General features: G+C 41.1%; 3 protein-coding genes across 3 annotated transcripts; all 3 read left to right on the plus strand.

Moving 5' to 3' along the window:
- Window positions 1–3,386: 3,386 nt before the first annotated feature.
- Window positions 3,387–5,788, plus strand: LOC310815925 (arylsulfatase I-like; the record flags this gene model as incomplete). The annotated part of the gene is made up of 2 exons (XM_083685884.1): window positions 3,387–3,700; window positions 4,379–5,788. 2 exons carry the CDS (start codon window positions 3,387–3,389, stop codon window positions 5,775–5,777), a joined length of 1,713 nt encoding a protein of 570 aa, XP_083542010.1. The 3' UTR covers window positions 5,778–5,788.
- An 11,024-nt stretch (window positions 5,789–16,812) lies between these two features.
- Window positions 16,813–18,773, plus strand: LOC310815951 (uncharacterized protein). Its single transcript, XM_083685916.1, has 4 exons — window positions 16,813–17,046; window positions 17,508–17,642; window positions 18,000–18,119; window positions 18,347–18,773. Exons 1-4 carry the CDS (start codon window positions 16,842–16,844, stop codon window positions 18,379–18,381), a joined length of 495 nt encoding a protein of 164 aa, XP_083542042.1. The 5' UTR covers window positions 16,813–16,841; the 3' UTR covers window positions 18,382–18,773.
- A 2,530-nt stretch (window positions 18,774–21,303) lies between these two features.
- Window positions 21,304–24,518, plus strand: LOC310815674 (uncharacterized protein). Its single transcript, XM_083685553.1, has 4 exons — window positions 21,304–21,405; window positions 22,186–22,518; window positions 22,940–23,050; window positions 23,964–24,518. The coding sequence occupies exons 1-4, from the start codon at window positions 21,360–21,362 to the stop codon at window positions 24,155–24,157; spliced, it is 684 nt and encodes a 227-aa protein (XP_083541679.1). The 5' UTR covers window positions 21,304–21,359; the 3' UTR covers window positions 24,158–24,518.
- The last annotated feature ends 186 nt before the right edge of the window (window positions 24,519–24,704 follow it).

The following is a 24,704-nucleotide window of genomic DNA, read 5'->3' on the forward strand; positions in this document are numbered from 1 at the left end:
TGTTTACTGGGAGCAAGCTCTGCCTAAACGGTAGTAGCTTTAATGAAGTGTTTGAGCCTCTCTACTCGTCATTTATGAGTTCTCCTTTAATGAAACAGGCTCACATACAGCTTTTATATCACTTTTTAATCAAAGAGTAGCAATAGGAAATTACTTTAATGATGTTTAATTTCCCAACATGTAAAGGATCCTACTCATTGACTCCAGAAATACACAAGCCATTGTGCCAATAAGTTGCAATAAACAAAGAAATGAAAACAAAGCCATTGAAGTTTAAGACGTCAATAACCTTTTTTAATGTCAAGTGATATAACTCCTTTCATCTTTATAGACACCACATTAATCCTCAATATCCCATTGAAAACAATAAAATGTTGCTTTTACCTTCTATATAGAACGCAAATAGTTTTATGACTGATATCCAAAACCCTGTATTGTTGCATGACACATTGATCAAACTGGTCTGCCGACCGTATAGACCCAGACAGACTTGAGGTGAATAAGTCAGAACCTAAATAAATCATACTGTAATACATGCATAATGTATTCCGTGCTCCGGGTTTCTGCACCCATTAAGAGTCTAAGAATGTGATCTGCTATATGACATACACTGATTCACCTCCAGTTCAACCACACTGGTAAATTAAAGCAATCTGACATCCTTTTTTAACCTGGCAAGATGCTGTATACCTTCCACAACCACCACAGAAATCAATCATGCTATTTCTGGTGCTGACCTGTTTGCAAGTATAATTTATAAATGTGTGTGTTTTGCTTATAGTTCTTGTTTTGCTTATAGTTCATTTTGACAATGTGTAATTACTGAAATCACCAAGATAAAATTATAACAAACAAATAGATGAAAATATCTTGATGAAACCAGTGATTCTATTTATTCAACCTTTTGGGGTCGAGAGTGGTTGCATTCAGGGTGTATTGTTGGGCATTTGTGTCTTTAAATACAATCATCAAACATGCTCTTGGTTTCACAAAAATGTTGGTATTCTAGGTGGGAGTATTGTTGGCAAAGTTAGGGTCTGTGATGGAATTAGCCTTTGTGATGCATCACTGTCAACCCATTGACATCTCCTCCTCCTCATCTATATTCAGCGGGTATCAGTTGTCTCTGGTTGTGTTTGAGTGTCTGTGTGTGTGTGTGTGTGTGTGTGTGTGTGTGTGTGTGTGTGTGTATATATGTGTGTGCGTGTGCGTGTGTGTGTGTGTGTATGTGTGTGTGTGTATGTGATGTTGATTCTGGTGATGTTGTTGTTGACCCTCCAAGCGTTGCAGCATTCCACAAGTCTACCTCTGGCCAAGAGTAAACAGATGAGTCACTCGTCTTTAGGATGGCTAACAGACATACTGTACTCCTGAAAGACTTTTCCAGCATGTGAGGCGTATTATTTTCCTGGCATTTCATCCTGTCACCCTCCACATCTTACCGTCCATGGTGATTCCATAAAGACACACACACACACACACACACACACACACACACACACACACACACACACACACACACACTTCACGCCATCTCTTTCTCTATCTGTCTCTGTTGCTCTCTCTGTCTATCTGAACAACAACTTCAACAACTTCAGTGAACTAACTTCAATTTCCAGTCATGGTGAAATATAAGTATAGTCTAGTTGTGTAGATCAGTGTCCTCTCTTGACCTCCTGATTCCTTATTGCAGAATAGGCCCCTGGTTTTGGAGTGGTTTGCTACGACCCTCGCTCTACCAGATGCCCAAGCCTCACCCTCTAGGAAAGCTAAATAAATAAACAAGGAAGCGTAAACCTCAGGTGCACCTCTCGCATTTTTTCTCTCTTTCCCGTCCTGACCTGCCTTAATATAAACTCACTCTCAGACCAGACCAGCCTGGACTCCCAAGAAACATGCCTTTGCTGCTAAGTAAACTTCCCCTGCCTCTATTTCATGCCCTATAAGGGGTCTCACACTTCTTTTGGCTCACGAGCGGCCTCCATACCCACGTCTCTGCCTCAAATCACTATCAACATCTGCAAGGTGTGCATGTGCGGTTTTACTTTACAGAATCTTGTCCAACTGTTTTTTTCTTGCATACAACATATCTTTTTTTTTTTGCCGTATGACCTCGTCAACCTGTGGCCTTCATGTTTCATGTTGTCTGGTGTTTGAAAACAACATATCACAAATTATAAAGACAAAAGTAGCTCATTTAAACGTGTTGTACTGTAAGCTTCGACCCGACTCTGCTTCCACTACCATGTTATCTGTGAGCTCTGCAGTCCCTCTCTAAGTCGAGGTAGCTCCAGAACTGTACAAATCCTTTTAGCCGTATAGGATCTGTGACTGAGCAGCTCCAGTCATCGTGTTTTCCTGCCAGGTCTGTGATATGTAAGTGGCTCATTGACGCCTGGTTGGAGATGTTATCAGGGCTGCTGTATGGACTCTGGATCTGTGAGTCTGCTCTTTCTCCTGGGGTCTACAGCTCTCGTAAAACAGCAGGAAGAATGAAAGAGGGTTTGTGAGTGGAGTGGGGAACACTGTCTCTGATTGTGTCTATAGGGGCCCCATAGCTCCCCTGAACACCCTCCCCCACGCCATGTTTTTCTAAGTTGGGGATTCTTACCAGGGTTCTCTGTACAGGTCTATAATTCATAGAAAATATCAGGGTTACATTTGGACCATAACATTGGATTTGCAGAATACAACCATTTTATTATTTGTACTAGGCCTACTGCACATTGTGAATTAACATGGACTAGGCCTATTAAAAGTACACTTATATGGTCTATACAACATATTGGAAGTGCCCATGAAATAGTAAAGTATAGTATATTATATTAGATCTAAACAGTTCAGTTCTATCAGAGTATAGAGTTCACTGCTTTGATGAAAATATCCCCCCGTGGAGTGTTGCTAAGGCCTGAACGTCTTGTAGGACACCCAGATGTCCAGAGTCCTACTACAGTATTATTTTAATCACTGAGCTGGACACATGCCAGAGCCAGCAGGCAAGAGGTGTGTGTGTGCTTGTGTGTGTGTGTGTGGGGGGGGGGGGTTTAGAGGCTCTAGAATAAGTCAGTCGGGCGGGGTTAATACGGCCTCGGGGGAAAGAGAAATGTTCTTAAAGAAGTTTTTGGACATTTCAGAGACGTCAGCAAGGAGGATGTAGGTCGTTGAACAAAAGGCTACGCGCGAGATTCTACCAGACACACTAAGAGGAGAGGTCGAGAGACCATGCGCCATTAAATGGACATTGATGTCATAGAATTTTTAGGCTATGTATTTTCTCATCAGGGATAACAGGTATTTGCGTCATGCCTTTCTTATTGAATACATTGCATAATGAATTAGTGGTATATTTTCAGTTATAGATAGACACAACGGCGCACAGTTAGATTATGGCAGTGTCAGCTCTAACCGGATTCTCCGTGGTCAGTTTGCTCAGTCTCGGCTACCTATCGTGGGACTGGATGAGTCCGAATCAGGTGGAGAACGAGCCGGGTCAGAACTTTGGAGACAGGTCGCCGGTACCGCATCCCCCTCACATCATCTTCATCATGACTGACGACCAAGGTTTCAACGACATCGGCTACCACAGCTCCGACATCCGCACGCCTACGCTGGATAAACTGGCTGCGGATGGGGTGAAGTTAGAGAATTACTACATCCAGCCCATCTGCACCCCGTCTCGCAGTCAGCTCATCACCGGCAGGTATGCGCATCTATCTGCACATTCAAGTTAGGATTAGGATCTACTGTCAGATCCAATGTAGAGAGTTACATTTATGTTAATTCATCATTCACTCATCGATATTAGTTTTATTTCGCATTAGCCTATTGTCATTCTTTAATGTGTATTTTAATCTATAGGCCTGCCATCCATCCATCTACCCATCTAGTCATTACGATTTGATAAGACTACTCAGAATGGCTATTTGATCAACACATGGTTTATCATACCCATATGATAATAATACCAATTAATTTCTTTATTAATTCAACCAATCCTTAACAATCCTTAGTGTTAGGCTTACAAAAAAAAAAAAAGAAGCTTATTTGCTCATTGGCATGGGGAGGTTTTCCCCTTTTTCTCCAATGAGGCCATTTCTGGACATTATTTCTGACTATTTAGGGGACCCCTTTTGACCTTAGAGCAACCCCAGAGGCACATTTTCCATAATGTAACTCATTTGCTGAATTATTCATCAGTAACCATATTAATCAATATGTGAATAATATAATTGTGAATACTCTCTATCCATTCATTTAGTTAATGGTTGAGCTACTTTGATGATTGATTATTGATCACTGATTACATTCTTTGTTTATCAACCAAAGTTGCATTTAAATTGACCATATCCTATGTATTTGACTGCCTTATTGCCTATAGGTACCAGATCCACACAGGCCTGCAGCACTCTATCATCCGCCCCCGGCAGCCCAACTGCCTGCCCTTCAACCAGGTCACCCTGCCCCAGAGGCTGCAGGAGGCCGGCTACTCCACCCACATGGTGGGCAAGTGGCACCTGGGCTTCTACAAGAAGGAGTGCCTGCCTACGCGACGCGGCTTCGACTCCTACTTCGGCTCGCTTACAGGCAGTGTGGACTACTACACCTACAAGTCCTGCGACGGCCCGGGGATGTGTGGGTTTGACCTCCACGAGGGGGAGACGGTGGCCTGGGGTCAGGAGGGAAAATACTCCACCCATTTGTACACGCAGAGGGTGCGCAAGATCCTAGCTGCCCACGATCCCCAAGCACAGCCCCTATTCATCTACCTGTCCTTCCAGGCGGTGCACACACCCCTGCAGTCCCCGCGGGAGTACATCTACCCGTACCGCGGGCTGGGCAACGTGGCGCGCCGGAAATACGCTGCCATGGTGTCGGCGGTGGACGAGGCGGTGCGGAACGTGACCTACGCCCTCCGCAAGTACGGTTACTACCAGAACAGCGTCGTCATCTTCTCCACTGACAACGGTGGCCAGCCTTTCTCTGGAGGCAGCAACTGGCCCCTGAGGGGGCGCAAGGGCACCTACTGGGAGGGGGGCGTGAGGGGGCTGGGGTTCGTGCACAGCCCCCTGCTGAGGAAGAAGAGGCGGGTGAGTAAGGCACTGGTCCACATCACTGACTGGTACCCCACACTGTTGGGGCTGGCGGGGGGGAACATGTCTCTGACAGAGGGGCTGGATGGCTACGATGTGTGGGGGGCCATTAGTGAGGGGAAAGAGTCCCCACGACTGGAGATCCTCCACAACATTGACCCCCTTTACAACCCGGCCCGGAGCGGCTCCTTGCAGAGTGGATACGGGATTTGGAACACAGCTATCCAGGCCTCCATCCGAGCTGGAGACTGGAAGCTCCTGACGGGGGATCCGGGATACGGAGACTGGACCCCGCCGCAGATGCTTCCCGGTTTTCCAGCCGGCTGGTGGAACCTGGAACGCCACACGGAGCCGCAGAAGTCAGTGTGGCTCTTCAACATCTCAGGGGACCCCTACGAACGTTACGACCTGGCCGAGCAGCGACCAGACGTGGTCAAAGAGCTGCTGGCACGGTTGGTGTACTATAACCGCACCTCCGTCCCTGTGAGGTACCCCTCAGAGGACCCACGAGCCGACCCAGACCTAAACGGGGGGGCGTGGGGACCCTGGGCGGGAGATGAGGAGGAGGATAACTGGGACAGTGTCTACCACAAGAAGAGCAAGGATGGAAAGAAGAAGTACAATCTGTCCAAAACAAAATCTTTTTTCAGGAGACTTAACACTAGGATCATGTCCAATAGAATATAGGGTGGACTTGACTGTAGACCTTGACTTTGTGTTTGTCAATTACTTTGTTTACACTGTACAAACCCTTTGCTTCTGTTTGTATGTCTTTGCAAGCAGTTGTTATCTGATTTCTGATCAGAATTAGGATGACAATGAAATTGCTATGGGAAGAGCTAGAAACAGTTTGAAGTATTTGTTCCCTCCCACATCTCCAGTGACAGTAGCTCTTGCTGTATTCATGTTCCCGCTATGAGAATCTGGATTCAGTATTAAATCAAGTAGACATAATCAAATAATTTGTTGATTCTTAATTTTTATACAGTATACTGTAGGATAGTTTTTTTGTGTGTAAGCTGCCCCATGCAAAAGACATGTGACATGTTGGAGATATACTGTTTTTCTTCTTATTGGAGAACATTTGAAGGATTTTAAAGTAAATGTGAATAAGTGAAAAAGTCTGTGCTGTGTACCTCTGCTGTCCTCACATGACCCCCTGACCAACAGACTAACTGACATCACCCACCCCTCTGTCTCCCTCTCTCTCTCCTTCACCCACCTCTTTATAGAAATTAAAAAAGATACACTGCTGACTGTGGCCCATGTTATTGGTGGACAGTGTGGGGTGAACATGGAAGCACGTGATGTGTGGTTTTTAGTAAGGGGAAACATAAGGGGAAACATACGTGATACTCTTAGAGCATGTTGCTTTTGACAACTGTCTTGAGTTTAGTAAATTAGCAGATGTATTCGTGCAACCGAGTAAATGTATTTAAAGTCTATCATCTTCTTTGATATCGGTCCTTGCACTCATCATGATTCACAACCAAACTGGGCATAACACTGTACATGAGTTGTGTGCTTCACTTCTCCACATTTCTCTTCCTTTTTGCCTTCTAGATCTGTAGTCGAGTCATGTCACCATGTTCCCTCGGTGAGTGTTTTGAAGTATGAAAGCTTTGAGGTAAAGAGGCTTAAAGGGCTGGTTAATGGCAGCTGGTGAAAGCAGAGTGGATTTAGCCATGTCACCAGCTTCTCATACACTAAGAACTCATTACAGAGATACTGTATCACTGACAGAATAACATCATGACCGAAACAAATGATACAAGAAAGGTGGATAAAGAGACAGGTTTTTTTTTAATTTTATAACGTGGCTCAAAGTGGCAGAACAGATAATGACAGCAAAGAATGACCCTATTTTCTGGGGTACACTGTATGTCCATGTGAGTGTGTCATGTTGAAGAAAATTGACTGACAGGATAATAGTCTTTTGTGTGAAGTTAGCTAGAAGTGGACTTCATTTCCACTCATATTAATGTAAGGTGTCAAAACATCTTGGAGAATCTCTTCTAATTTAGTAAATGGAGGATCAGAGTCTATGCGTTATCATGATAGGGCCTTGACTGATGTCATGTTTAGAATAAATAAAAAATGAGGTTAGGAATTTAGTTTAGTAGATTAGTATTTGTAGAACACAGTAAATGTATTTGAAGTCTGTCTTCTTAGAAGATTAGGTTCCAGGAAAGAGGAAACCTGTTGAGGTCCGTGACTAACACCTTTTTTTTTCTCAGCCTCCTCATTTTAGCATTGTATTTATAAGATCTTCTTTCTTCGAACCCTTTCTCTCATGATTTCGAACAGTGACTGACTGAGTTGCAACAACAAAACAAATTAGTTTATCTGAGAGAACTTAATCAAAGTATGTTTTAAAATCGATACCTGCGTTGTGAAGAGACATGGAGGCTGTGTTTGGACTGTTGTTGATACTAGGCATATCTCATGGTAAGTGTCTTCTTCAGATGTATCCCTCCTTTGTGGACATATTCTGTGGTCAAAAGGGAATATTTTGAGGGTGCTTAGTGGCGTAGCATACTAATGTGCTTACCGAATGCGCTTAAAGAATATTTTTCATGAAAGAAAATTACACTATTATTATGAATAAATGCAATATCAATTACTAGCAATCTTGACTTCTGATGATAGAGACAGTGTTGAAATGGTGCAGTAGACAGTGTTTCTACTACTCTTTCTTCCTTTGAGATGTCTCAAATGTTGTCCTGTTGCCAAATTAGGTTTGGTCATAATGTTGCGATGGGAGTGTATTGCCATCCTTAAAACAAGATATTTTAATAATTTAACATAGTTTATAGTCAGTAATAATCACATATGTCTCTGTCTATTTGTCTTGATTATAAGGGATGGTAACCTCATGTGATGTGAGTTACTCAACTCTGTGTTACGGAGCTCTTGGAGGAACTGTGGATCTTCAGCTGAGGATCGACACCAGCAGTTACATATTAAAAAAAGATAATACAAAGATACTCACTGTGGAAAATAACACGATGAACAAAGGACTGATTAATTCCAGATCAAGTTTCTTTATCAACAACGGGATATTTAGGATAGCTAACACAAAGAGGAGTGATTCTGGTGAATATGCTTTAGAAATGTTTAGAGATGGATTGCACCAGTGGACAAAAAGAGTGCAACTGTTCATTCAAGGTAAATTACTGCGATACTGCGAAAGGCCATGGCTTAAAGGGCAAATCTGGGATTCAAACAACAACAAAGCGGTTACCCTGCCACTTTTTTGGGGTAAACAGCTGAGGGATGGAGCTGGAGAAATGTAACCACTATAAAATTAATAGCAGAGCTAAAGATGTACTATATGACTGACCCTCCATGAGATAAAATAAAATATAGTTTTAACCATGATTTGAAGTTATACAGTTTTTGTTTACAATTACATTATATTTTCGGTTCAGACCCAGACAGTTGGATTATGTGAATCCAACAGGGCCATACACGCCCTTGCGGTGCTCCAGTGTTGGTGCACTGAATGGATGACAGGGCAGTTAGAAGTCTAACTGGCTGTGTTTGTTGATGTCAAGTCCTAGATTGGCACACCATGTCATAGATTGTGGAGGGCCACATTAGTTTAAGCATATACTGTATTATATAACAATAATTAATCTAAATATTAGATAGATTTATACATTGCTTATATAAAATATAATAGTAAATATCCTAATTTCTACTTACCACTTACTTAAGCTGTTTAACGCAATTGTCCACTCTCATTCCCCCAAGCTCCTGTGTCCTCTCCAAGCCTGTCCTCTGAGTGCCTGCACCATGGAGAGATGAGGGTGTCCTGTTCCTCTGAGGGAGACTCTCCCTGGTACAGCTGGACTCTGGATGGACAGAGACAGAGTGTTGAAACGAACACCATCACACTGAAGAGAGGCAGGCTGGGAACTCTGGCCTGTAGAGTGAACAATCACATCAGCAATGCAGCCACCAGCCAGGAACTCTCCACCTGTCCAAGTAAACCTATATAGTCTTATATATTGTTGCTTTCCATTGCAGACATATTCTCTGTTGTAAAACTACCAGGTATAACTTGCATTATGGAATCTAATAGGATAGGAAAGAGTAGGTCCATTAACAGGCTTTTGTTGACATTTTGCAGTATGATAAACATGGGGAGACACCTGTGCTATGTTGAGCTGTCACTACACACGTTTATCCTCTGTGATCCAGGGCTGTCCTCTGAGTGTCTGTCCCATGGAGAGATGAGGGTGTCCTGCTCCTCCCAGGGAGACTCTCCCCAGTACAGCTGGACTCTAGACGGACAGACACTTACTGAGAAGGTGGCCAACCTTAGTAACAGCATGGACACGGTCACACTGAAGAGGGGCATCCAGGGCATTCTCACCTGTAGGACCAAATATCGGTCGGCCCCTTCCCAGGACGTTTCTGAGAACCTCTCAACTTGCCCTCGTGAGTAACTGTTGGTTGATTTGACTCATTCAACCAGTCATAAACTTTAGAAATAATGAACTTGAGTCACAAATCAATGAATGGGTTTCTACGCTCCTTATTTTTAGGCATGGATATCTCCTGTGACGCTACACAACAAGTGTCCCAGTGCTACAGTACTCTTGGCGAATCTGTGCACATGCATGTGCTAGTTAACCCCATTGGATATGAGCTAACATTAAAGTGCAATGCCACAAATGCTCTGGTTTTCAAATCTAAGTTGGGAAGAACAGTCATGTCTGGACCAAGTAAAGACAGATCACAGTTCTTTTTGAACAATGGGACCTTTGAGATAACCAATGCAGAGAAAAATGATTCAGGGAGATACAAACTAGAAATCTATTATTCAACTGGTGTTTATTTGGAGACAAGACATGTTCAACTGGAAATTGAAGGTAAACAACCCAATTAACACTTTATTTTTTTTTAATAAGCACAAACAGAGTAATACTTTGGTTTGCCTCTATTTAGATACAATGTCCTCATTCGTTGAACCCATAATAACAGTTCACTTGCACTCTATAGAATACAAGCATACTGCTGTGTATTAATCTGTTTGTTCCCTCAGCTCCTGTGTCCTCTCCAACTCTGTCCCCTGAGTGTCTGTCCCATGGAGAGATGAGGGTGTCCTGCTCCTCTGACGGAGACTCTCCCCAGTACAACTGGACTCTGGATGGACAGACACTGAGCAACACTGAGGTCCATCACAGCAATGATACAAGCACCATCACACTGAAGAAAGACGTGCTGGGTTATATCACCTGTACAGTTAAAAACCACGTCAGCAGTGAAACCGGCACCCTGGAAATCATACCATGTCCTGGTAATTTGATCTTAGAATCATCAGTTCAATTATTTGATTATCTACCATTTATCAGGCATTCATTCATTGCCTCACTCACCAGTAATATGTTTTCATGTCTCCATCTCTTGTGTGTTCCAGAGGTCAACATGTTTGTTGTGGTGTGGTCTATTGAGGTTCTTATCATTGCGGCAATCTGGCTGGGAACATACTGTTTCTACAAGAGTAAAAGCCATCCACAGGCACAAGGTCAGGAACCAATCATGAGCAATTTCACCTCAAACTTACAGCACCTCTTCTGCAGCTTTGTTGAATAGATCTCCCCTCCCTTTCTCTCTATCTTCCATTCTCTCTCTCTGTCTGTCTGTCTGTCGGTCTGTCTGTCCGTCTGTCCCCCTTACTTTCCCACCTCCTCCCAGGTAATGGTGCAGAGACCGGAGATATTGCTGTAGTCTGGTCAGGTGATGGCGCTCCAGAACCGTGACGGCGCTCCAGGTGACGGCGCTCCAGGTGACGGCGCTCCAGGGATCAGAAGAGAGAGACGAGATCCAATGAGATTATGAGGCTGCTGGAGTGTGGATCAATGTACATGTATACATGCAAACTGTATGGTTTTCTGTCATGTTTTTACTATGTTTTCAATGCTTCTGTAGGCTATACTCCATCTGTAGGTTACTCTATCTTCTGCACTTTGTAATAAAAATAGCGACACATATAGAGAGAGGATTTACTCTGTAGGCTATCATTTTAATGTAGACGTGTTTTTTTTGCTTTTATTGATATTTGTATATTCATTGTGTTTCCATTTTTTATCCAAGGCTTTTCCTTAATAAATGTTACATTATAGATCATGACTGTTGAGATTTGTATCATTATACAGCACATTTAAAGGTATAGCAGTAGATGTACACATAGCAATGGTTCCTTGGATAGCATACCCAAATAAGTGTTGACATTCGGAACTAATGTTTTGAATTAGGACCTGCATCAATCAGATTGAAGAAACACTGCCCCATGATGAAACTGATGACACGCAACTGTAAATAGACTCACATGTACACACAATTAGGCACACAATTACACACACAATTGCACACACAGGCGCGCACGCACACACGCACACACACAAACACATACACACACACACCAGATTTGGACTCATTGCACCATACTTTCACATCCCTAACAGCTCATATACAGAATATCAGAAGAGAAGAGAACCCCTTGGCCAGCAGTGAGGATGAACAGCATTTATTTATTTAGTAATTGAATTGACAGTACAGAGGGACAGTACACATACATTAACATATTGTATCTGTTTACACATCAATGTAAATGTGTCTGAGAAGCTTACATCGGTAGTCCCTGGGCAGGTTTAAAAGCATCATACAGCACCATGGTGCATGGTGGTGGGCTAAAGTACATGTAGCAGTGACATTTCACCCAGTAACACATTTTACCCCCTCAGTTGCCCTACTTGGCCTACTACTGCTACTACAGTACTACTACAACACAATGCTATTTGTTCTTGACCATGAAAACTATTTGTCACCACACCAACACTTCCTCTCTCAGACCAAATAAAGAAATTGAGAGGTGTTGAACGTTTTACTTTTTTTGGCATACGCTGTGGGCAGCACCCTGCAAGCGTAAAGACTAGACTAACCAGAGCTTCATCGATGAGTCATCAATAATTTAGGTTGATCTTTTAAAAACTGGAATAAAAAGACTGTGACAAGTGTGACAAGAAATGGAGGTTTTGCTTGGACTCATAGTGATGTTAGCAGGAGTGTCTCATGGTAAGAAACATTTGAACTTGTTATTCTGTACATTTTCTCATTTGTTGTATTGATTATAAAAACATGAATGGTCCAGTGGGTAAGTATAGTTCTAGGGGTCGTAGTCTTGCATGTGATTATAATAGCACAAATAACAAAAAATACTATTAATACCATACCCACGTTGTCATCTAAATATACAGTATCTAAAGGCAGAAAGGTTATGCCTTTTGGTAACACTCCTTAGAGCATAGTTATAGTGTGTCCATAGCTCATTATAAGATGTGTTATGAGAATGTATGACTACATTATGATGTCTTATATCAATCTCATAATGATCCTGAGCTATTAGCAGCCATTTTCTGTCAGTTGTTCTTACTGACAGACATAATATGATTTATCATAAAGACATAATAGGGCATGCCTATATACATGCCTATACTGACTTATAATGCGTTATACTGTATGTGTGTGCCTCATGAACAGTGTTATAATAAAGTTTATCTCATGTTTCTCCCTTTCTATCTCTTTCTCTCTCTTTCTCTCTCAATGCCCAGCCATGGTGACCACCTGCAATGCTACTCAAAAGTCGTCTCAATGTTCTGTCTCTCTGGGTGGGACTGTGTATCTCCAGCTGATGACCAATGCTAGTGGGTATGAATTCTCTTTCAAAAAGGAAATGTCTGGTGGTCTCACACTGATATTCACTCTGAAAAGAAATGCAAAAAACGTAATAATCAAGGGACCAACGGAAGCCAGATCACAGTTCTTTATCAACAATGGGACCTTTAAAGTAACCAATGTGGAGAGGAATGACTCTGGGCAATACTTCTTAGATGTCTATGATTCCAAAGGAGTGTCTATTGGAACCCGGAGAATACAACTGGACATCGAAGGCAAGTGATATTATCAAAATATTCTAATCCATGTCTGACGCTTACCTATAAGACACAAATAGAAAACAAATGAAATATAAATAAAGAATGCAAGTCCTAATAAACTACCAGGAATGTTACTAAATCATTAGTGACTTCTTCCTTAGGTGTAGTAACCATTTCCTCAAAAGTTGGAAATACTGTAAGACTGAAACAAGATGTGTTAGGAAACTAGTGAATATGTACTTGACATACATGGCAGTATACTCAGTGCCACCCCCACCCCCCCCCACCACCCCCGATTTTTTTTTTAAATAAAGTAAAACTTTATAACCAGTAAATTACAATTCTACACTATAAGGCTGCTATATGTTGCTTATAATTCATAAAGTCATTTAGTGGTATATGCAAATGGTGATTTCTGAGTTTAGTAATAAATTGTACATAGAAAAAAAAAAAAATGAGGAAGTGGTTGCTGAGCTTGTGGATGTTGTACTGTGTCGGATGTAGAGGAACGCTGTACTCTGTGGGTACGGTTGCCTGGCAACGGCGGTTCATACTGGATCAGGAGTCCTGCACCAACAGAGGTTGTATGTGTTACCAGTAGCTCATGCTTTGTTGTACATATCTCCATCTGATTATGTTCTCCTTTACCCAGAACCCATGGTGCTTCTCTTGGGGTCAGCAGCAGGAGCGTCAGCTGTGGGGCTACTCCTAGTAGTGTTGGTGGTGGGAGGGTGCTGCATTCACAGGCGAAGGAGGAGGCCCCTGCCACAGGAACCAGGTCATAATACACACCCTAAAGCACCTCAGTCATACAGTATACTAGACAGCTCTACTGGGTGTAATGCCCATGGTAGAACTATCATGAAAACTACAGTTCAGTTGGATCTCCTCATGAGGGTGTAGTCAAAGGCTTACAAATCACGAGGATCAAACCTATGTACCGGATTGAAATTGGTCAATCTTTGATCCATACAATATGGAGTATTTTGAGTAAAACAAAACTAGAAGAAAATTAAATATGGATATACATACTGCCCTGTACAGGTTTCTTGATGCAATGTATAATAATATAAGCGTGATCAAATGACTGATTCTATCTCACATTTACAGATATTTACAGCAGGCCAGATTTTGAAGGAACTCAAGAGACATTAGAACTCAAGAGACATTAGACTGCTCTAATTCGGGGAGAGAGAGGAAAGGTCAACATCTCATACTAGAACCTGTGAGGGATTACTGATAAAGATCTGAACAGGACAGGCCAAGACAGCCCATACACTGCAATATTTCCCCAAGAGCTTCGTCCCGCAAAATGTTTTACTCAAGTTTTGTGACTAGTGCAATTTTGTGTGAGAGAGGCAACTAGACCAGGAACTAGACCTGCAACCTGGACAAGTTGGTGCCATAATTGGGAAGAAATATGGTCTCCTATTTCATCATACTATCCAGGAAGACCCATTACTGTTACAACACACTGGATATTGACTTCCACTTCATAACATTCTTTTCGAACACGAGAGCTTTTCGACTGACTGTATGTCCTTACAAAATACCACAGAAAAAGGTTCTGACACCCTTCAGTTATGTTCTGTTTTTTTTATCACCTTGAATTTCTTCTCAATATCTTTTTGCCTTTAATTTGACTTTATTCTTTTTTTTTAAACTGCAATTTGTTTTAAATTGGCCTGTGCTTTTTCTAATTACTTGACTTTTAATACACATATGTATGGTGTTGGCTTGCTAGCTTTTTTAATAAATGTTTTTTATCAATACTTTTTTTTACATTGTTGTGAAATTCTGTCTCCCCCTGCCATCTGGATGTGTAAATGGTGAATGCATACCTGCACTATAACTGTGTTTGTGTTTTAATTACTGTATCCCTGGGGATCATTTTTACATTTATGTTTTTGACATTTAGCAGACGCGTTTATCCAAAGCAACTTACAAACATCTGTCTTTCCATAGCCCTTTGAATACAGCATTCAACAGTAACGTAACAGTAATGTATGGAAATAAAATGGGTTCTGGTTTGGGTCACACTTGTTGCTACTTCCTCTATTGAGAGAATCAGCTTTGGGTGTGTTAGGAAATGAACTGCACATACATACAGAAGCAACAAGTGATAAAGATCAGAGAAGTGTTGGTAGCATCTTTAAATACAGACGGGGTCAATTCCCAATATAACACGCATAGGCAGACCAGTGGACTACTGTAAAGCAGTCTTAACCCATATTGGTGCTCATTGTTTTAATTGTAGTGTGAAAAGACATGGAGGTTGTTTTTGGGCTGTTGGTGATATTAGCAGGAGTCTCTCATGGTAAGTTACATCTTTATTTATTATTATTTTATTATCCTTTATTAAGACCAAAGTCTCTTTTTCAGGGGAGCCCTGCTTACAACATGAAAAGTATATTTAAGATAATAGGAGGAACAGATATAGAGTATCTAACGACTGTAATTAATACCAGTGCCAAACACACAAGAACACACAAGACAACCCCAGTTCAATGTTTCCCTCTTGATACACCATGGAGCACTGCTATGTTACACTACTATAATTATGTTGCGTTATGCAAGGTTACTGTTTTGTACATTATTGCTCTGCCATATTGAAGCTTTCGACAGACAATTACAAAAAAAATATTCTGACCAGTTGCGCCAGAATTGAGATACACAATTACTCTATTTTTTTTAATGAATCCATTACATAAATGACTGATGATAGAGAGACAATATTCAAAGCATGGGACAATGGCAATAACTCCACATAGTAGATTTCTTCTCTATCCTGTCTTTATTCTCTATCTGTGAGTCAGTGATGACCGAGGTACTAACATGTTGCACAAACATAGAGCTGTTGGTTTGATTACACTGTAGGTTGGAACATACAGTGATGAGATATTAGCATGATTTGAAACAGGTTAGAACAGTGATCGTGAATATGGCGTCTACAGTATTCTTCCTCTTGATTTTCAGCCATGGAAACCTCCTGTGATGCTCGACAGAACATAACTCAGTGTTACGGAGCTCTGGGAGGAACTGTGTTTCTCCACCTGACGACTAATGCCACTGGACAGGAACTCAGTTTTATTTTTAAATACTCCAATGGTACTCGTACAGCAGTGTTCAAAATGAAGGACAACAGAGTGACTCCTACCCATCTACCCATTGGAAAAAGATCTCACTTCTTTATCAACAACGGAACATTAAGGATAGATAACACTGAGAGGAGTGATTCCTCTGAATACCTCCTAATGACCTATGATCAAAATGGACAAGACCTTGGGACCACACAAATGCAGCTCTTCATTGAAGGTCAATTGCAACACTGTCTAAAAGATTTATTGAGTAAACCAGCAGAATAATGGCTGTTCCTCAACATTTTATATAATGTTATTTTATGTCATTATAAACCAAAAGTCAGATGTTGAAATGTGTTGCTTTTAGCGTCTGTAATAAATCTAGCAATTCCTTATTATAATTAGATTAGATTAGATTGTACTTTATTGTCTCCTTATGCAGAAATTAGTTTTGCCTCACATGCTCTACAAGGTAAAAATGTACATAGTATAAACACAATGACACATTAACAACAGCCACACATAGAAACACAAGGCACCTAAACACATAAGCACAGTCCACAAAACACATCCACTTTATATCCATATGCACAACCATCAAATACATCTGGGCTTCCATATAAGGCTTGTTATTGTGTATAACTGACCAAGTTAACTTCTCTCATTTCCCCCCAGCTCCTGTGTCCTCTCCAACTCTGTCCCCTGAGTGTCTGTCCCACGGAGAGATGAGGGTGTCCTGCTCCTCTCAGGGAGACTCTCCCCAGTACATCTGGACTCTGGACGGACAGACACAGAGAGACACTGAGGTCTTACCTGGTGTCGAGACAAACACCATCACACTGAAGACAGGCCAGTCAGGAAGTCTCACCTGTACAGTCAAAAACCACATCAGCAGTGTTTCTGTCAGCCAGAACATCTCCACTTGCCCAGGTAAGCTCCTGTTATCATTTACATGGTTCTATGAAAGTACTGTTTAATGATTGAAGATGATGATGATGATGATGCAGATAATGCTGCTGCTGCTGATGATGATAATGATAGTGATAATGAATACCTGACATTAAGTTACAGTGCATTACATTAGCCTACTACAAACAATACATTACATTAAATTACAATACATTACTGTATATTAGCCTACATAAAAAACAACTACACACAATTTACACAATATAATCAATTAATTATGTACATTCCTCAGATGACCTTTATCAAGGTCTTAAAGGGACCGACAATGATGATGATGATGATGATGATGATGATGCTGATAATGCTGATAATGCTGATAATGCTGATCAATGGAAATAGACCTGTGTAGATCCATTAAGCATCATAGCATTTACACACTGTCATCTCAGATGTGTGACCTTGTTTGTTCCGATGGGCCTCAGGGTTCATTTACATTAATTGCACCATCAATGGAACAGAGATATCAGAGTGGGTGTTTGCAGCTAACGATACACGTTGTACAACCACTCCTCCCACTCCTACCACTCCCACTGAGACAACTGCTGAGACATTCACTGGTAAGGGAAACCAATCCTACTCAAAACCATAGCAACGCTATAGCACACATGACGTAGGTTTGCGAGCACAGGAGACATAAAGACGCGTCTTGTTTAAGAAGCCAAAAAACGAAAAGAGAAACATGTCCGTGTCCAGAAAGGCGAAATGTCCATCTGAGGCGCTCTTGAGAAAATTCCACTGAAATCAATAGGGAGACGCCATTATAGCTTTGTCTACTAATAATGTAAACATTATTCCCAAATGGTTACAACAACGGCCCCCACTAATACAGAGACAACTCCTGAGACATCCACTGGTAATTTGGTTCTAATATTATCAATCAACTCAACAGTTTATTATTGATCTGATGTCCCCAGGGGTCCCAGGGGTCAATGTGTTTGTCTATGTGCAACTTGCTGAAGTCTTCATACTCCTGACTGTCTGTCTGGGATCCTACTGTTACTACAAGAAGAAGATGATCTGTCCTCAAACTCAAGGTCAGCTTGATACAACAAGAGCCAAACAAACTGTAGACGTGCAACAGTAGCCATAGATTACAGTGTCTCTAAACCATACCACTGATACTGCTTCATGTGTCTCTTTATATGATCAATGCTTCATTTGTTTTGACCAATTCACTACTCCACAATCGTATTTGTCTGTGTCTCCCTCTGTCTATCTGTCACCCCCCCCTCCCTCCCTATCTCTTTCTCTCTCTCCACAGAAGATGGTGGGTTTGGGTCCATTCAGGTGACATAAGGTTCCCAGAGGACAGAGGAGGGTACGGATGTCCTCTGAGATGCTATTTGCTATTTGGGCCAGGCTGGAGATGCTATTTGGGCCAGGCTGTGTTGTGTAGGCTTACTTAACACCTGAAATAATGGCTGTTGATGATATACTGTAGCATACTGCTTAATATTGAAGATTTTGTTTTTGAAATTGTTGTTTAAATGCTTTTTTATTAAGTGTGTCCTGTACTACTGATTTTTTAATCAGTGTTTTACTGTGTTTTTTAATAGTTTGTTTGATTTCCCTTGTCACCAATATGCTTTCAAAGAAATTAATGAGATTAAGAAAACCTAAAAGTCTTTAACTCATTGTAATCAGATCTTGTGTTGATTTACAAAATGCTTGTAAGTGGTGGTAATTTAGCTTGCAATAAAAACTTTTAAGCATTTTGTTATATACAGGTTATGTCATGTTATGCATTTACAGATTATCACCAGAAGGTACATAGGTTGAAAACAAATAATTGTAAATTCATCAAAAGTGTGAGATCAGTTGGGCATATTGAGATGGGCTTGCTTGTCTGTTGTATTTTGTTGCTACTGAATCAGTGACTCAGATATGCTATTTGGAGGAAGGTTGCCCCCTGGTGGCCTTAAATGGATTTGGTTTTCTGCTCACTCGCACTAAAACATATCGTGACTACTGCAACATTTTCTATGACCTTTGACCTTGACCAATTTCATTCAAGACCAATTTCATTAAAATGCATTCTCCTACAACTTGTACAATCAAGTTCAAATACCATTGTAAGATCAAAACCAAGCACATTAATGCACATAATACCAAAATATCTAGCAGTAATTGGTGCTTGAACCTGGAGCCCCTCACAAGTGAGAGGAACATAAGTATTCTCCAAGCTCAGGGGAGTGAGAGGAAACAGGGAGTGAATTGAGGCAGAGACAAGGATTGGGTTTAAAGCTTTAGCACAGTGTTCACTCTGGAGAGCAGATGCAAACGTATAGGAAAGGAAAACAAACGTTGAGCATCAATGCTGCATACGTCTCTAAAGTGGATGTCTCCCCCACAATGCTTTTCTGGTGTTCCAGTGATTAAAAAAACAAGTGAAATGTTCTCCAAATGATTCTGGTCTTGTGGTGATGTACTCACTTTGTTACACGACATGTTCACAGGTTGAAGGTGTCCATACACATGATCTTAGAATACCATTCTGACCCAATCACGGTGTAGCTACAGGATAACAGGATCCTGTGTTTGCCATTATACAGTGTCTGAAAGGGTTTTTTAGTGCCATGGAAAGGCTGGGAATTGGTTGTGACGTCTGTTTGCATGACTACCTTTCCTCCCGATCTCCCATTTTAAAAATAAATACTTTTGCTATCACTTTCTTGAATAAAGATGTTTAACAACATTTTTTAAATAATATATAAAGACAGAACAGTCATCACTTTGTAACACAAATATATTTATGGTCAGAATTCACCTCACAATATCTATAACAGCATATTGTTTTTTTCTTGGGTTGGCCACTTCCTGTTCACAGAAGGTGTCCTAGAAAGTGTCCTACATATAGGTAAGCTTAATACGAACATTGATCTTTCTCAAACAAGACAACCCATACTGATCTGATCTGAGAGGTTTAGGTGGTACACCAGAATACCAAATGCAGTACATGGCCAGGGAAGTCATACAGTAGATAACTGTTTGTTTACACTGAGGCTGATTTGCTGAATTGTGAAGTGTGGAGACATGGAGGCTGTATTTGGATTCTTTATGATATTAACAGGAGTGTCTCATGGTAAGAGAACAGCATAATTGGTGTGTGAAACAGATATACAGTAGGCCTACAGTAAAAAATGACAAGCTCTTTATATATCGATACCATACATAGATATATAGTTGATTATTATGTTAATACTATCCACTGTTACAGTTCGTCGTTATGTTAAGTTGATGTTCATCTCTGTCATACTCAAGAATGAGTATATTATACAATGGATAAGATTATTACAAAAAAACAACATAACCAGTTAAAACAGAATTGAGACGCTTCTTTAACATTGATATAAACAGATATGAACCTGACTCAGTGTTCTGGAGCTCTGGGAGGAACTGTGACACCACTCGTACTTCCATATTGATACTCACAATGAAAATGTACAAAGTGACCATCAGAGGCCCCATTAAAGACAGGTCAGACTTTGTTATCAACAATGGGACATTTAGGATAACCAACACAGAATGGAGTGATGCTGTTGAATACCGCATAGAAGTCTTTCACTCAGATGGAAGTTTGGTGTACAGCAGACTACAACTGCACATTGAAGGTAAAGAGCTCTCTCTCTCTTGCTTTACTGAGTTGAAAAAAAGTACTCATACTCAGACTGTCTGTCTGGGATCGTACAGTTACTACAATAAGAACAAAAGGTCACATATCATAAACCAGGAAGCAACTAACTGTACAACAGGAATCTGCCACAAACCACTGTCTCCATATTTCTTATTTGTTTTGCTACATAGAGTCCTTTACAGATCGATCTCTCTCTCTCTCTCTCTCTCTCTCTCTCTCTCTCTCTTCCTCTCTCTCTCCAGATGAAGGAATAGACAGAATGTTTAGGCTCTTTCAGGTGAAACAAGATGCCCAGAGGACAGAGGAGGGAGTGGGTGGATGTACTCAGGGTTTACTATGATGATAAAACTCATTGTAATTCTATCTTGCGTTGAATTCTTGCATTAACAGCTTTTTGCATTTTTCCCCTTACTTTTCTTAGTTCCTGCACATTGCACAATCTTTCAGAACCATCTCCCAACCTTCTACAAAATAAGGAAGTAAGATTATGACACATTGTAGAGTGTGTTTTAAAACACGTTCAGCAATAATCTGAGTGATGTTGTAAAAGGTTGTTTTTTTGTAATCCATTGTTTGGACTTCCATGGTGAATCGATACTTTGTCAGCCAAGATTTGTCTGCTGGTCATTATCAAGGAAATATGGAAGCGTTTCAATTCCTATTGATGTTGGTGGGCCTGTGTCATGGTAAGCTGCTTCTTTATCTTCCTCTGGTCATGTTTGACTGACAACTGTAGTCTAAAGTTCTTCACTGTCTTCAATTGCCCCATGATCTGTAACAGCTACAGAATTACCACTAATGCATTATAATTCAGCATATTGATGGCCTAAATACTAAAGTTTTTTTTAAAATTTGTTTGGGAAAAAGATGAGTTTGGTTAACAGTACAGTATCCTTCCTCTTGTGTTAGGGTCAAATCTGATCGATTTACAACTTTTCCTAAATATAAATATTGTGTTTTGCAATTGATTGCCTCAAGACTTTATGTTTTCCTCCACACTAGGCATTTGAACATATAAAATTGCTGACACTTTCATTGAATTTTGAGTGGTTTAGTCAACTTTGTCACACCTGTGGTGTTCCGGGTCTAAAATGACCACCATAGGAAATGAATGGGTAATGAAATGTAAAAAAACATACATACAATAGGAAAAAATACATTGAAATGTAGATACATTTTCAGTGTCTGTTCTTTGTATATTCACTGCAGTTACTCATGTTAACCACTAGCTGAAGACATTGTTTCACAGCTTAAAAAGGTGTTAAACTAAATTTGGTGATGATTTATGGTTTTTGTGTTTATATAAGAGCAGTTAAAACAGACCGGCCAAATTCAGCCGCGAACACTATAATAAGGGGGGGGTTCTGAACACAGGAGAAAGGGTATATGTCTCAAAGTGAAATGACACCAGCTTTTCAGATGAGCGTACATAGTGACAACGCTGTCCTCTTCCTCTCTATCCTCAGGTATGGAAACCTCCTGTGATGCTCGACAGAACATGACTGAGTGTTACGGAGCTCTGGGAGGAACTGTGTTTCTCCAGCTGATGACTAGTGCCACTGGACAGGAACTAACATTATTTAAAAACCCAGATGGTATTCGTACAAGTGTACTCAAAATGAAGAACGACATCCCCATAACTGACATGTCCATTAAAAACAGATCAGAATTCTTTATCAACAACGGAACATTAAGGATAGATAACACAGAAATGACTGATTTTGCTGCATACCTCCTAGAAACCTATGGTTCGAAGGGAGAAAGCTCTGGGACCAGAAGAATACAACTCTCCATTAAAGGTAAATAGCTAACTCTCTAAATAGACATGCATGGGGCGCTTAGTGGCGTAGCACACTAATGCGCTTACCATGTAATCGCAAGGTTCCTCGTTCGATTCTGACCCTCGACCTATCTTGCATGTCATCCCTCCTCTCTCTCTCCCATCCTTCCTGTCAATTTCTACTGTCTCTATCCCAATAAAGCAGAAATGCCCTAAAAACATATTTAAAAAAAAAAATAGACATGCATGATAAAAATCATACACTGTACATACTGTACGTTGACACCTCACACATGGATGGATGACATGACCTGATTCGTATTGCTTGCTTTTGGAGGGAACTCCAGCGTTTGACAAGCTTCAGTCCTGTATAATCTGGGCTGAATGGACATGCATTAACTTGATACTTTCTTGTTTATCCACCTGACTGTATCATGCAGGCAGCTCCTCTGGGCTTGTCATTGGGTCTCTAACAGCTGTGCTCCTGGTCCTGGCCGTGATGGTGGGAGGGTACCTTATCCACAAGAGGAGGAGACAGTCACAAGCACCAGGTCAGCAGAGAAGACAAACCTCAAAGATCACTATCGGCATTAACAGTTACAAGAAGAAGAAGAAGAAGAAGAAGAAGACTCTTTATTTGGCCATGCAATCAATTCTCATCAATTGTAGGAATTTGACACGTGCACACCCCTCCCGAGACAACACACACACACACTGCACACACCACACCCCCAAGGGAGAACAGAGCTCTGGGCTCTGGGCACAGGGCAGCCATATTTGCTGGAGCAGGTAGGGGTTAAGTGCCTTGCTCAAGGGCACAACGGCAGTGGTAGGAGCCTTAGATATGATGCCAGTAACCTTTCAGTTACCGGCTCAATAACTGTTGACTCAGTTTCTTACACTTATTTGGATAGGAAAGCTGCTAGGCTCCTCTACTTCACATTAGTGTCTGTAGAAAAGTTACTATGTGGTTATTTTCTGAGCACACCCACAGATACTAAATGTGAGGGAAGTCTATTTATGTTATTGGAAACACCCATGTGACCACTACTGTACATGACGATTCATACAGTACAAGTGATCGAACAATACCCACACTCAACTTACCCTGAACACACTCACACTACCTCTCAGCATACCATGTGAATGAACGTACATTAATGTACATACAACACACTTCCATGTTTGTTTTGAATGTAAGCCAGTATTTGATTCCTATTTACATGAGATGCTTTTGTGAACTATTGTGAATCCCCTGAAAACATTTGCCTTGAGTGTGTATCTACAACATGTATTTCTGATATCTTCAGTGACTATATCGATTGCAGCGGAGGCTGATGGAGGCAGAAATCGGAGGACGGGGTCATTGTAATGCATGGAACGGAATGAGGAATGGTATCAAATGATGTCTACCTCCACCAGCCTCCACTGATCTACTGAGTCTCTCCTCTCCTCTCCCCACAGACGCGGAGCAGAGTCCAGCACTGGAATATGCAGACGTCACCATTCTAAAGAAGGGGAACAAACAGAGGGAGGTGCCAGTGGAGGTGGAGTATGGGCAGGTCAAAGTGTTGGAGGGTCCCAGGCGGAAGACGGAGAGAGACAGGCCTGAGGGTCAGGAAGAGACTGTGTATGCTGGAATACGGGCTGGTCAATGAGTGGGTCCTCCAGTATAGGTGGCATGTGTGACTGATGATGATGACGATGATGATGACGATGACGATGATGATGATGATGATGATGATGATGATGATGATGATGATGATGATGATGATGATGATAATGCTCGTGCAGGGAGTGATGGGAGTTCAGTGTCTGTATGGGTTTAAGACAGAAACTGTGGTTGAGGCAGTCAGTCCCATCTCCCTGTAGTACTGAGTAGGAACTGAATGGACATGAATATAAGCCAGCCTACTTAAATATCCGTTTTCGAGGACCATATGGAAACCATGTTTCTCTGATGTGAACTAATTGTATCTAACATTCCTACTTTTCACCAAATGTACAGTATTTGCTGGTTTGCACACATAATTTACCTAAATAAACAAGCTACTTACTATCGTATTGACTTCACTTGACTTTGTTTCTCTGTAATTGAATGTGTTTTTCTAAACTCTCTCAGCATACAACCATGTCTACTATGTACAATGTTATCATACAGAACAGTTGTTACTCACTGCATCTGAGTTTGTGATTAAGAAGATT

This window comes from Argentina silus (assembly GCF_951799395.1).
Source record: "Argentina silus genome assembly, chromosome: 15".
NCBI lineage: Eukaryota > Metazoa > Chordata > Actinopteri > Argentiniformes > Argentinidae > Argentina > Argentina silus.